We start from the raw sequence: 15,192 nt of genomic DNA, 5'->3' as shown, positions 1-15,192 counted from the left end.
GGACAGACCTTGTCCCAATATGGTCCCCCAAGCCAGGAGCTATTTCTGAGTGCATAGCCAGGAGTAACCTCTGAGCATCACAGGGTGTGGCCCAAAGCAAAACAAAAATACTCCAATATGATTATGTCTCATATAAAAGATGAACAGGTGCCTCAGAGATAGTACAGCATGCTGGGTTCTTGACTTGCATGTGGCCTATCCTGATTCAATACTCAGTGTCCCATATCGTCCCTCAAACCCTTCAGGAGTAATTCCTGAGTGCAGAACCAGAAAAGGTCCTCAAAACAATGGGTACCCACCCACAAAAAATGAGCAAAAGAAAAAGTTGGGGCTTAGACCACACCCAACTATGCTATACTCTCTTTTCAACCTCCAGATTTGTTTTTTGAATCTACATTCATTCACTTTTTTTTTTTTTTTTTTTTTTTTTTTTGCTTTTTGGGCCACACCCGGTGACGCTCAGGGTTTACTCCTGGCCATGCTCTCAGAAGTTGCTCCTGGCTCAGAGGACCATATGGGACACTGTGGGATCGAACCATGGTCCATTCTGGGTTAGCGTGTGCAAGGCAAATGCTCTATACCTTACGCCACTGCTCCAGTCCCTACATTCATTCACTTTTAAGAGCCTACCATTACAATTCATTGGAAATGTATAAAATGGGTAGCATATAAATAATAAAAAGGGCCAGAGTGATAATAGCACAGTGGGCAACAAGGTCATTTGCTTTACACACAGTGACCAATGTTCGATTCCTGGCATCCCATCTGGGCATCACATATGAGTCCCTGAGTACAGAGCTAAGAAGTGAGAACCTCTGGATATGACCCCAAAACAAAACAAAAACAAAAGACCTTTTTTTGGGCCAAAGAGATGGTACAGCAGGTAGGGTGCTTGACTTGAATCTAATTGACTTGAGTAAGATCTCTAATATCACATGGAGGTCTGAGCCCCACCAGTAGAAATCCTTAATTACAGATGGATATGGACCAAACACAAATAAAAAAACAATAATGTGGGGCCTGAGAGATAGCGTGGAGGTAGACCATTTGCCTTGCATGCAGAAGGACAATGGTTCGAATTCCAGCATCCCATATGGTCCCCCATGCCTTCCAGGAGCGATTCCTGAGCATAGAACCAAGAGTAACCCCTGAGTGCTGCCGGGTATGACCCAAAAAACAAACCAACAAAAAACAAACCAACAACTCATCTTTTATTGGAGGGATCAAAAAACTAAAACATTGGAACCAGAGCAATAGTACAGCAACTAGGATGCTTGCCTTGCATGCAATGCAGCCAGTCTGAGTTTGACCCCAACCCTCCCATATGGTTCCTTGAGCACAATCAGGAATAATTCCTGGGGCTGGAGCGATGGCATAGCAGTAGGGTGTTTGTCTTGCACATAGCTGACCCAGGATGAACCAGCTGACCCAGGATGGACCGTAGTTCGATCCCCTGGCTTCCCATTTGGTCCCACACCAGGGGCGATATCTGAGTGCATAGCCAGGAGTAAACCCTGAGCATCACTGGATGTGACTCAACACAAAAAACAAAACCAAGAATAATTCCTGAGTGTAACCAGGATTAACCCCTGAGAACCGCCAGGTATGGCCCAAAAAGAAAAAATATATATCTGGAGCACTTGCTTTGCTTACAGGTGATCCAAATCCCATGCCTAGGTACTGACTGGTCCCTCAAGCATTGCCAGCAGTGACCCCTAAGTAGAGTTTAGAGTAGCCATTGAACTCCAGCAAGAGTGGCCCATTAATTAATCAAATAATTTATCTAAAAAACAAAGTGTTCTGGGGCCGGAGAGATAGCAAGGAGGTAGGACGTTTGCCTTGCATGCACAAGGATGGTGGTTCAAATCCTGACATCCCATGTGGTCCCCCGAGCCTGCCAGGAGTGATTTCTGAGCGTAGAGTCAGGAGTAACCCCTGAGAGCTGCTGGGTATGACCCAAAAACAAACAAACAAACAAAAAACAGTGTTCTGAATTTCAGAGTAGCCTACATTAAGAAAAAAATTCAAGGGCCCGGAGAGATAGCACAGCGGCATTTACCTTGTAAGCAGCCAATCCAAGGACCAAAGGTGGTTGGTTCGAATCCCGGTGTCCCATATGGTCCCCCGTGCCTGCCAGGAGCTATTTCTGAGCAGACAGCCAGGAGTAACCCCTGAGCACCGCCAGGTGTGGCCCAAAAACCAAAAAAAAAAAAAAAATTCAAGCTGTCATTAAATAGATGGCCTTTCGTCCTTAGAGAAAAAGAAGAAAGCATAGTTCCTCCATAAAATAAAAACTATTAATAGTCAAGTTTCAGGGGGCCGGAGAGATAGCATGGAGGTAAGGCGCTTGCCTTTCATGCAGAAGGACAGTGGTTCGAATCCCGGCATCTCATATGGTCCCCTATGCCTGCCAGGGGCGATTTCTGAGCATAGAGCCAGGAGTAACCCCTGAGCGCTGCCATATGTGACCCCCCCCCAAAAAAAAAAGTCAAGTTTCTGGACGATGTAATCATTTAAAAAATATTAAATGATGGGACTGGAGCAAATAGCACAGTAGGTATAGAGCATTTGCCTTGCATGCAGTAGACCCAGGTTTGATCACCAGCATCCCATATGGTCCCCTGAGCCTGCCAGGAGTGATTTCTGAGGACAGAACAAGGAGTAACCCCCCTGAGCATTGCCAGATGTCCCCCCACCCCAAAAAACACAATAAATACAACAAATTAAACACTATATAGGGAAAATATTACAATGCTAAGGAAAAGATACAAAATTATATTCCTGGGTTGGAGAAATAGAACAACAGGTAAGACACTTGCCTTGCATGCAGCCAACCCAGGTTTAAACTCTGGGCCCTGGGTCCCCTGGGCCCAGCCACAAGTGATCCCTGAATGCAGAGCTAGGACTATGTCCTGAGCACTGCCAGATATGATCCCAAAATAAAAGAAAACATACACTAAAAAAATGTAAACTCTTTATATAAAATTGATCAAAACCGGGTTTCGGCACACACACACACAAAAGATAAAAACATAAAACACGAAAAATATACTAAATATTCACACATACAATCTCTTTGTCCAATAAATTGTGATTCCTTTGACTCCAATGACCAAATCATATTCTTCCATACCTAGACAGGACAAGTGGACAAAGGACTACTGCCATATTATGATTGACAAGGTGAAATATAAAGTTATGTAGTTGAAAAGTTCAATCCACAACTTTTACATTTTACATCAAGTATATTTCAGTCTTCCCTAAGGCTCACAAGACATTAAAGACTAAGAACAGTTAAGTTATTCCAAGATAAAAATATACAACTTTAGGGCCGGAGCAAAAGCACAGTGGAGAGGACGTTTCCATACATGCAGCCAATCTGGGTTAAATTCCCAGCATCCCATATGGTTCCATAAGCCTGCCAGGAGTGATTTCTGACAATATAGCCAAAAGTAACCCCAAAAGCACTGTCAGGTGTAGCAATACTAAAAGCAAAAACAAACAAAATTACACTTTAAAAGAAATGACTGAAGGAAAAAAAAAAAGAAGACTGGTTCAATCAGGAATATAGCTCAGTGAGTTACAAAGTTAGCTCATGAGGCCCTGGATTTGACCTCTAGAAATAAAAAAACAAATAAACAACAGGGCTGAAGAAACAGTACAGTATGATCCCTGGAGCCACGTCAGGTCCCTCAAACTTTAAGAAGTAATCCCTGAGCACAGAGATAGGAGTAATCCTGTGTACCACCAAAAAAAAAAAAAAACCAAGCCAAAAAAACAAAAACAAAAACAAAACAACAAAACCCAAACAACATGCTTTTAACATTGAAAAAAAATATATAGATATTATATAGTTCAAATTTTTAATGTAATCAGACACCTCTAAAATCAAAGCTCCAAAATTATTACAAAAATTTTACAGACTCAAATTCTCAACACTGTAAAGTCGTACTACAAACCAAGAAAGTTCTATACTGTCAAAAGCCATTAATATATCCTTTAATAGCTTCTTTGTAAAGAACTTTTACTTCTCAACTAGCAGGGAACTATAAACAAAATTTATCAGATTAACATAAAACTTCATCTTTAAAACAGGAGTTGGACTTTTATTATGGCTACTTTTTACTACTGGGGATAAGGAGCATAAGGGGGAAGAAGAAATGCCACTTCCAGTTATGTACAGAGGACTGCAGTGTTAGGAATCAAACATGGGGCTTCTTTGCTCCAGTATTAAGTGCTTTTGAGATTAAAAACAAGAAGACATAAAACAATGACCAAAAATGTTGGATAAAATTTACTGGACATAATGGAGATGATTCAATGTACCAGAGCACATGTTCGCATGTGGAAGCGGAGTATCACGATCAACTCCCAGCACTGCTAGGTGTCTGTCTTACACACACGCATGCGCACACATAATCTCTCATTCTCTTTTTCATACATACCTACATGCACAAACACACACATGACCTCTAAATAAAGCTTACTAGACTAAATGTCAAACCTGTGAAACTGAAGACAAATATTCTACTATTCTATGGGGCCAGACTGATAGCACAGCAGTAGGGTGTTTGCTTTGCATGCGGCCAATCCAGGATGGACCTTGGTTCAATCCCTAGCATCCCAAATGGTCCCTGAGCCAGGAGCGACTTCTGTAAATAGCCAGGAGTAACCCCTGAGCGTCAAAGAGAAAATAAAAGATACTTTACTCTAAACTGCCACATTCCTTAGTTTAAAATTGAAAATATTATGGTTTTGTTTTTATTGATTACAAAGAAACAGGGGAATGGTTTTCTTAATTTCTGGTAATAAAATAGTAAAATATATGAAAAAATCTATTTTGTTTAGCTACATTTTTTTTTTGCTTTGTTTAGCTACTTTTTTTTTGGTCTTTGGTTTTTGGGTCACACCTGGCAGCGCTCAGGGGTTACTCCTGGCTCTACACTTAGAATCGCTCCTGGCAGGCTGGGGGGACCATATGGGATGCCGGGATTTGAACCACCATCCTTTTGCATGTAGGGCAAACATCCTACCTCCATGCCATCTCTTCGGCCCCGTTTAGCTACTTTTATGAAAGAAAAAAGCAGTATTCCCTGTGACCGTGAGATACTTTGATACCAAAAGAACAATTTCAAATACTAGGTTAATCTTCATTTAATATCTCCATTATTACAGAAGTACATTACTTAATGCATTAAAAAATGTTCTGCGGCGCCGGAGAGATAGCATGGAGGTAAGGCGTTTGCCTTTCGTGCAGAAGGTCATCGGTTCGAATCCTGGCATCCCATATGGTCCCCCGTGCCTGCCAGGAGCAATTTCTGAGCACGAAGCCAGGTGTAACCCCTGAGCACTGCCGGGTATGACCCAAAAACCACAAAAAAAAAAAAAAAATATTCTACACAAGTAGTTAGCTCCTTTCTAAATCAAAAGAAAATTTCCGGGCCCGGAGAGATAGCACAGCGGCGTTTGCCTTGCAAGCAGCCGATCCAGCACCAAAGGTGGTTGGTTCAAATCCCAGTGTCCCATATGGTCCCCTGTGCCTGGCAGGAGCTATTTCTGAGCAGACAGCCAGGAGTAACCCCTGAGCACTGCTGGGTGTGGCCCCCAAAAAAAAATTTCCTTAGTCAAACTTGGATATCTTGGGTCAGAGAGATAGCATGGAGGTACAGCATTTGCCTTGCATGCAAAAGGACGGTGGTTTGAATCCTGACATCCTATATGGTTCCCTGAGACTGTCAGAAAAGTGATTTTGATTTCTGAGCGTAAAGCCAGGAGTAATCCCTGAGCGCTGATGGGTGTGACCCCCCCTCAAACAACAACAACAACAACAAAACTCGGATTTCTTAAAACAACAGTAGGGCCCAGAGAGATAGCACAGAGGTGTTTGCCTTGCAAGCAGCCGATCCAGGACCAAAGGTGGTTGATTCGAATCCCGGTGTCCCATATGGTCCCCCGTGCCTGCCAGGAGCTATTTCTGAGCACACAGTCAGGAGTAACCCCTGAGCACCGCCGGGTGTGACCCAAAAACAAAAACAAAAACAAAAACAACAGTAGCCAGAGCAACAGTACAGTGGGTAGGGTGGTTGCCTTGCAATCGGCCAACCCAGGACAGGCCTGGGTTCAATCCCCAGCATTCCATATGGTCCTGCAAGCCTGCCAGGAGCAATTTCTGAGTGCAGAGCCAGGAGTTAACTCCTGAGTGCCCAGGAGTGGCCTAAAAACAAAACAAAAAACACAACAACAAAACTTGATCATCTTCATAAATCAGAAGTAAAATGTGGGGCCGGGAAGGTGGCGCTAGAGGTAAGGTGTCTGCCTTACAAGCGCTAGCATAGGACGGACCGCGGTTCGATCCCCCGGCGTCCCATATGGTCTCCCCAAGCCAGGGGCAATTTCTGAGCTCATAGCCAGGAGTAACCCCTGAGCGTCAAACGGGTGTGGCCCAAAACCAAAAAAAAAAAAAAAAAAAAAGAAGTAAAATGTGATAGGTAAAATAGTAAAAGATTAGTTAGGGCAATGATGCCTTTTTGTGGGAGCCACTCCTTGGAACAGTGAGACCATGTAGCAATGGGGCTTGCACTCAAAAAGCTCCAGCATGCAAAACATATACCCCCGTCCTTTAAGCCATTTCCCCAGCCCTCAAAAGGGGGGATTTTTTGGTGGAAGCAGCACTCAGCTGTCACTCCTCGTGGTGTCTTAAAGTGCTTGGGATCAGAGATTATACCAGGGGTTACCACAAAACATGAGCATATGCTTTTAAAACTGACCTTCCCGAGATTTTTTTTCTTGCAGGGGAGGGAATCAGAAGAAGGGAGGTTGAGTCACACTAGCAAGGCTACTTTGTGGCTCTGTGTTTGGGAGTCACTTCTTTATTTTATTTTTTTGTTTTTTGGGTCACACCCAGCAGCACTTGGGTTACTCCTGGCTCTACACCCAGAAATTACTCCTGGCAGGCTCGGGGGACCATATGGGATGCCGGGATTCAAACCACCATCCTTCTGCATGCAAGGCAAATGCCCTACCTCCATGCTATCTCTCCAGGAGTCACTGCTGACAGTGCTCAGAGATCAAACTGGAGTCAGCCATATGCAAGGCAGGCACCTTAATCCCTGTACTCTATATCTCCAGTCCTTCATAGTAATTTTTAAACTTCAAAGCTGGAGTTTCTCTAATAGTTTACTTTTTCAAAGGAATACCAGAGACAACAGAACTTTGGATACTGCATCAAAATTATAATGATCCACATGTGGGGCTGGAGAGATAGCACAGTGGTAAGGCGTTTGCCTTGCATGCGGAAGGTCGCTGGTTCAAATCCCAGCATCCCATATGGTCCCCCGAGCCTGCCGGGGTCAATTTCTGAGCGTAGAGCCAAGAATAACCCCTGAGCATTGCCAGGTGTGACGCAAAAAAAAAAAAAAAAAAAAAAAAGAATGATCCACATGTACAGAACACACACCAGAACCCCACATGATGAAAACAGCATGTTAGCTACAAAGGCTGACAATTCAATTGAAGAGGAGTAATAAGGATCCCTGATGCAATCATTTCTGCAGACATTGAGATCCTACTGGTACTACACAAAAATGGAAACTGAAGGAAACTGAACTAGTTCGCAGGTCTCTCTTGAGTCAGATGGCAATTCCAAACACATATTTGGAATCCTGTTCAAATATCAGTGTGAGTCATTGCAGTATTAGAACCACTCTTTAAAATGTACTTATGAAGAGAGATATTTTTACTTACTCTGATCAGCATAGTTTTTTGCTTTGAGTTCAAGCTGTCTTGTTTGAGATTCTAAAGATTCCACTCGGGTCTGTAAATCCTTTTTTTCCTGTTCTTGAGAATCTTCAAATTCAATGAATTTCTAATAAAGAAAGGAAAGTATGTATTTTCATTAGAGAAACTTAATATTTTAATAGCTTTAACTCATATTTCTAGGTATCAATCACAATTAGACATCAATTATATCTGAAAAGATCTTAGAATCTATAAATTAAGTTTGAGTTTCTCTTCAAAAATTGATTTTAACTTCTTCCTTCTATATCTGGATGCCCTTTATTCTTTTCTTGCCTAATTGCTATGACAAATACTTCCAGCACTATATTGAAATTTAAAATTAAAAAAAAAAATTGATTTTAAGCCAGGGCAGGGAAGGTGGCGCTAGAGGTAAGGTGTCTGCCTTGCAAATGCTAGCGTAGGACGGACCGCGGTTCGATCCCCCGGTGTCCCATATGGTCCCCCCAAGCCAGGGGCAATTTCTGAGCGCATAGCCAGGAGTAACCCCTGAGCGTCAAATGGGTGTGGCCCAAAAACCAAAAAAAAAAAAAAAATTATTTTAAGCCTCCAAATATAGGCCTATAGGAGAAAGTTCAATCAGTAGAACATATGCCTAGCATGTAAGGGCAAGGTATTTTTTTAGTTGCTGAGAGAGAGAGAGAAAGAGACAGAGACAGAGAGAAACTGAGAAGGGAAGGAGAGAATCAAGTGCAAGGATTTATTTCTCAAAACTTGATGCCATAAGTACTACAAGGTGTGGTCCCTATATTTTTAAATAAAGGAGGGCAGGGCCAGAGAGATTGTACAGTGGTTAGGGCACTTGCCGTGCATGCGGCTGACCCAGGTCCAATTCCTCCAAACACTGTCAGGTTAAATTCCTGAGTAGGAGTAATCCCTGAAAATAACAGGATGTGGCCTCCCAAAATTTAAATTTTATCTTAAAATATATAAAATTTAAATTTAAATGTGTTTAATAAGAGGCGAGAGGGGCCAGAGTGGTGGTGCAAGTGCTAAGGCGTCTGCCTTGCCCGTGCTAGCTGAGGACAAACTTTGATTCAATTCCCCCGGCATCCCATATGGTCCCCAAGTTAGGAGTGATATCTGAGCCCATAACCAGGAGTAACCCTTGAGCGTCACCTGGTGTGGCCCAAAAACCAAAAAAAGAAAAAAAGAGGCCAGAGTGATAGGTGGGTAGGGCATTTGCTTTGCAATATGGCCGACTTAGGGAGGACCCAGGTTCAATCCCCAGCATCCCAATATTCCTGAGCCTGCCAGGAGCTATTTCTGAATGCAGAGCCAGGAGTAACCCTGAGCACTGCCGAGTGTGATCCAAAACCTACAAAAAAAAAATTTTTTTTTTTAAAGAGTGTATGTGTGGCAGAGATACTTCAATGAACTGGAGTTCATGCTTTGCATGCAAGAGACCTGGGCTCACCTATACTAGCAGCACTACCAAGAATAAACCCTAAGCAAGAAGTTTGGGCACTTTGGGATGCAGCCCAAAAGCAAAGTAAACCTCCAAATATAAAAATAGTAATTTGTGGGGCCGGAGAGATAGCATGGAGGTAAGGCGTTTGCCTTTCATGCAGGAGGTCATCGGTTCGAATCCCGGCGCCCCATATGGTCCCCTGTGCCTGCCAGGAGCAATTTCTGAGCCTGGAGCCAGGAATAACCCCTGAGCACTGCCAGGTGTGACCCAAAAACCAAAAAAAAAAAAAAAAAAAACAGTAATTTGTTTATAGCATTTAATTTTATATAAGACATTCAAAGGAGATATATATCTCCTTCTCCAAATGCATAAGTCTCTTAGAATGCTTGCATATTTATCAGAGCTGTTCAACACTATATTTTTTGTAGCTTGTATACAACAGAGAACTAAAGAATGGGTTTCATAGAACCATCATAGGAGTTTAAAACCCTGATCTATGGATTTTAAACTCCTATTAAAGAACCAGGAGCTCAGTGGGTTGACACATGCTTTGCAATCCCTAACGCTACATAGTTCCCTTACATGTACCACTGGAAACAATCCCCAAGCAACACCACATATAGGCCAAAATCCTCCAAAGATAAATTTGAAAAATAAAATAGGTACCAGAGAGATAGGATAGCAAAGCAGGGTGTTTGTCTTGCATGCAGCTGACCTGGATTCAATCCTCAGCATCCCAGACGATCCCTCAAGCACTGCCAACAGTAATTCCTGAATGCAGAGCCAGAAGTAATCCCCGAGCATCACCACGTATGTACCAAAAATTAACAAACAAAAAAAGAAAATAAACTCCTAAGAAAAAGAGCATGTGGGGCCAGAGAGGTAGCACAGTGGTAAGGCGTTTGCCTTAGATGCAGAAGGATGATGGTTCGAATTCTGGCATCCCATACTGTCCCCTGAGCCTGCCAGGAGCGATTTCTGAGCATAGAGCCAAGAGTAACCCCTGAGCGCTACTGGGTGTGACCCAAAAAAAAAATCACAAAAAAAAAAAAAAAAAAAAGAAAGAAAAGAAAAGAAAGAAAGCAAAAGAGCATGTACTAAAATGATCTCAACCAACTAAATTTAATTGAAGCCGAAGTAATAACACAGTAGGTAGGCCACTTGCCTTGCTTGTGGCCAAGCCAGGTTGGATCCCTAGCACCACATATAAATCCCTGATCCTACCAGAAGTATTGTGTGAAACTGAGATACATATCGGACCTATTTCAGCCAGCCTCTATAGCAGACATTTTTCTTCTCTCCCTCTTTTTTCCTTTTAGGCACTATACTTTGCAATACTGTTACTAAGGGATAGCATGCTATCCCTTTACGGCCTTACTACCCAGTTTTTGTCTGAGTGATCATTTCCAAATATTGTTGTCATAGTGGTTCTTTCTCTGCACTAAATGCACTCTCCTGCTATTTGTGGCAAGCTTCCTACCATGGACCAGTCCTCCCAGCCTTCGTCTCTATTGTCTTTGAGTATAATAATAACCATGCTATCTTTTTTTTCAATATCCCACAAATGAGTGAGATCATTCTATGTCTACCCTTATCCCTCTGACTCATTTTGCTCAGCATAATACTCTCCATATCCATCCACATATAAGCAAATTCAATGACTTCATTTTTCCTAACAGCTGCACAGTATTCCATTGTGTAGATGTACCACAGTTTCCTTATCCACCCATCTATTCTTGGGGACTTGGTTGTTTTCAGATTCCGTCTACTGAGAATAGTGCTGTAATGAACATATAAATGCAGATGCCTTTTCTTCTCTGCACTGTGGTTTTAGTATCCTTGTAGTATAATCCCAGGAGTGATGTTATTGGGTCATATGAAAGCTCAATTTCTAGCTTTTTGAGGAATATCCATATTGTTCTCCAAAAAGGCTCGACCAGTGTACATTTCCAGCAGCAGTGAATGAAACACTTTTCTTGCATCCATGCCAGCACTGGTTGTTTTTGTGTCCCTTTGTTTTTTTAGTTTCAGTTTCCAGTTGTGGGGGAGCACTTGCCTTGCATATGTAAGGTCTAGATTGGGTTACTGGCATCACCAAAAACAAATTTTTCCCCAGATCTTTTCCTTGGCTTCCTTCCAATATACTCGCTTCTCCTTCTTGATCTTCTTTATTAGGTTATTGTCTTCTCAACCTCATTAACATTGCTAACTTAACATTGATTCAAGCCTGCTTGCAATTCCTCCAACATTTCAAGTTCCTGGGCAACTTTTTTTTAATTGCTTAGTTTTATTCCCTGATTATCTCTTCCAGTTTCATGGCTTTAATTACTAATTATATGTTGACGATTTCCACATTGAGCTATGTCTTACCCCAGGTGTAAATTCCATATTTTATACCCTACTGCATACTGGACAACTTCACTTGAATATTTAATAAGCATCTTAAATTTAACATGTCAAAGATAATAACACATATTCTTACCTAGCTCATTAAATTACTATGGTCAATTGTGTAGGCCCAAAACATTAAAATCTACTTAGTCTCTTCTCTTTCTCTAATACCTCACTTTCCACTGGATTTATAGACTTTTTGTCAAATCTGCCATCAACCTAGTCAGTAGCACCTAACAAGATATGTTTTAGTAGTTGATCTTATCATCTGCCTGCCTCACTAGAATGCAGACTGTATACAGTCTGGTACTTTTATTTGATGATATATTTCCCAGTACAGGGATGATAATGGCACAAGGCAAGCACTTGATTATTTATTAAATTAATTAAATCTTGAAAGTGAGTAACTGAAATCCACAGAGAAATACATATAATACACACACACACACACACACACACACACACAACTTGACATCACTAAATATATCCTAGATTTAATTTTCTGGTTCATTACCTACTTTATCTCTTCTGAAACTCTGCAGTCACTTGGCCAGTGACTGAAAATGGGCTCTGTCTTTGTCTTTTTTTCTCTGCCCATATTGCCTTTCTTTTTTTTTCTTTTTTCTTTTTTTTTGGGGGGGGGCACACCCGGCAGTGCTCAGGGATTACTCCTGGCTCTACACTCAGAAATCGCTCTTGAGGGGCCGGGTAGGTGGCGCTGGAGGTAAGGTGTCTGCCTTGCAAGCGCTAGCCAAGGAAGGACCTCGGTTCGATCCCCCGGTGTCCCATATGGTCCCCCCAAGCCAGGGGCGATTTCTGAGCGCATAGCCAGGAGTAACCCCTGAGCGTCAAAAACGGGTGTGGCCCAAAAAAAAAAAAAAAAAAAAAAGAAATCGCTCTTGGTAGGCTGGGGGACCATATGGGATGCCAGGATTCGAACCACCGTCCTTCTGCATGCAAGGCAAACACCCTGTGTCCATGCTATCTCTCCGGCCCCGCCTTTCTTTAAGGATCTTCTCTCCAGTCTCACGCAGATCCTGTTCCATTCCTACAAACCAAATGATAACAACTCCACCTCCTTGAGATATGCAGAGAACTTAAACCAGGCTGGTCAGAGTCCTCTCTGCCACTTACTGAAAGAATACCACCTCTCACCCTCTAGAATCGCCAACTCTAAGAATCTAACAGGCTTTAAGCAATAGTTGCGCATCTTTTTCCATGGGAAAGGGCAAGCCTGAGAATAAAGTCAAAATGAAGAAAATCAAAGAGTAAAAGATAAGAAAAACCTTAATTAAAGATACCATCTGAATGCTGAGTCCAATAGTTCCTGGGACCAGCATTTCCATTCTACAGAATGAAGACAGATGTACTCAGAATTAGGAAATAAGTATAAATAAAGGTCTACTTTAAAACTATACACTCTACACCACCTCATTCTTCCCTACACTTTAAAATTATTTGCAACATGAACAGAGTAAACTGGAGTACAGACGCTGAAGGTAGGAGCCCAAGGTTTGATCATCATCACCATACGGTCTTTTGAGTCACACTCTCACTCACTCACTCTACTGCCAGGTGTGGCCCAAAACCAAAATAATAATGTAACGAAGAATTCTCAATAAAACTAGACAGTTAATTTTATTTGCAATAACTGCATAAAACTGTTTTAGTGAAAAGTAAAAGATTTTGGAAGCTTTATCTTAGACATTTTGAAGGGGGGAAAAAAAGGAAATTTTCGGGGGCAGGGAAGGTGGCGCTAGAGGTAAGGTGTCTGCCTTGCAATCGCTAGTGTAGGACGGACCGCCGTTTGATCCCCCCGGTGTCCCATATGGTACCCCCAAGCCAGGGGCGATTTCTGAGCACATAGCCAGGAGTAACCCCTGAGCGTTAAACGGGTGTGGCCCAAAAAAAAAAAGTACAAAGAAGAAAAGAAAAAATAAAGGGGCCGGCGAGGTGGCGCTAGAGGTAAGGTGTCTGCCTTGCAAGCGCTAGCCAAGGAAGGACTGCAATTCGATTACCCCACACACACACACACACACACGTCCCATAAGGTCCCCCCAAGCCAGAGGCAATTTCTGAGCGCTTAGCCAGGAGTAACCCCTGAGCATCAAATGGGTGTAGCCAAAAAAAAAAAAAGAAAGAAAATTTTCACAAAAAGCTTGTGGGCAATCATAAATGATCTAATATGACAGTTCCTTTTCAGTGGCCTAACTTTATAAAGGTCAAGACAGTATCAAAATCAAGGTAGACGAGGGGCCATTTTTTCAAACTATAAAAGCATTCTAAAATTCTGGTTGTTCCCTTTCCTCCATCTTCCCTAGTCCCTCCCACCCCCAACCCCCAACCCCATAAAAAAGTTTTTCAGATCCTTCAGGCAAGATGATGAGTGTTTTAAGAGGATGAGAGTGTTTTACAAAGTGTTAGAGTTGCTGGAGAGATAGTACAGGTGTTAAGGTATTTCCTTGGCATGTAGCCAACTCCTATTGGATCTGAGGCATCACAAACATTACTGGGAGGGGCCGGAGAGGTGGCTCTAGAGGTAAGGTATCTGCCTTGCAAGCGCTAGCCAAGGAAGGACTGCAGCTAGCCAAGGAAGGACTGCAGCTTGATCCCCCGGCGTCCCATATGGTCCCCCCAAGCCAGGGGCAATTTCTGAGCGCTTAGCCAGGAGTAACCCCTGAGCATCAAAAGGGTGTGGTCCAGGGGCCGGGCGGTGGCGCTGGAGGTAAGGTGCCTGCCTTACCTGCGCTAGCCTAGGAGACGGACCGCGGTTCGATCCCCCGGCATCCCATATGGTCCCCCAAGCCAGGAGCGACTTCTGAGCGCATAGCCAGGAGTAACCCCTGAGCGTTACCGGGTGTGGCCCAAAAACCAAAAAAAAAAAAAAAAAAAAAAAAAAAAAGGGTGTGGTCCAAAAACACAAACAAACAAACAAAAAAAAAAAACCCATTGCTGGGAGTGGTCCAACACCCCCACTAAAAAGTCAGCAGGCAATACAGGTTTATGTCAGCAAAACTGAGCAAGCGGGGTGGGACCCAAAACAAACAAATCAAAAAATGCTTAGCTAAAGACTGTATTTTATTGAAATAGCTATCTAAAAGACACAGGTGGGAAAAAAAGTACCCTTAAAATAGCAATTTTGAGGCTCTAGGGAGACTGCTGCACAAGTGTACTTATTCCACATGCTTAGCTTTGGATCTGAGTACTAAGAAAGGTGAACCCCCAAAAAAAGAACACCCCAAAATATGCCAACTATCACTACAGTAGTTATCTTAAAAATGATGCCATTAAATAAGAGGTTTATCATTAAACATATACCAAGATATTATCCATCCTTCTGTAGACTAGAAGGGAGAAAATTTCTATTACATTAATGACTATTAAGTTGAGTTCTAACAATAAAACCTTTTGGTTTGAGCCACACCTGGCAGCACTCAGGGTTATTCCCAGCTCTGCACTAAGAAATCCAAGGCTCTCTGCAGAGACACCAGTCTGACCAAAACTCCAGATCTGCTGGTATTTTGGATGACATCACCAGGACTTTCGAAATGAGTGCAGGCATCAGGCATCTTCCCCAGCCCTCCACCCCCCACGCC

At 42.6% G+C, this 15,192-nt stretch overlaps 1 protein-coding gene across 4 annotated transcripts in view; it reads right to left on the bottom strand.

Annotated features, from left to right (window-relative positions):
* SPAG9 (sperm associated antigen 9) overlaps nt 1-15,192 on the bottom strand; it is a 142,638-nt gene that overhangs the window by 98,994 nt on the left and 28,452 nt on the right. For all 4 annotated transcript variants that reach the window (XM_049770948.1, XM_049770964.1, XM_049770956.1 and 1 more), the window contains exon 2: nt 7,744-7,864. In XM_049770948.1, coding sequence (XP_049626905.1) covers nt 7,744-7,864 — 121 coding nt within the window. The remainder of the gene's footprint in view (nt 1-7,743; nt 7,865-15,192) is intronic.

The sequence above is a fragment of the Suncus etruscus genome, chromosome 1, assembly GCF_024139225.1.
Source record: "Suncus etruscus isolate mSunEtr1 chromosome 1, mSunEtr1.pri.cur, whole genome shotgun sequence".
Classification (NCBI taxonomy): Eukaryota; Metazoa; Chordata; class Mammalia; order Eulipotyphla; family Soricidae; genus Suncus; species Suncus etruscus.
Note: the sequence above shows the minus strand (reverse complement) of the source record. Positions and strands in the feature narration are given on the sequence as shown.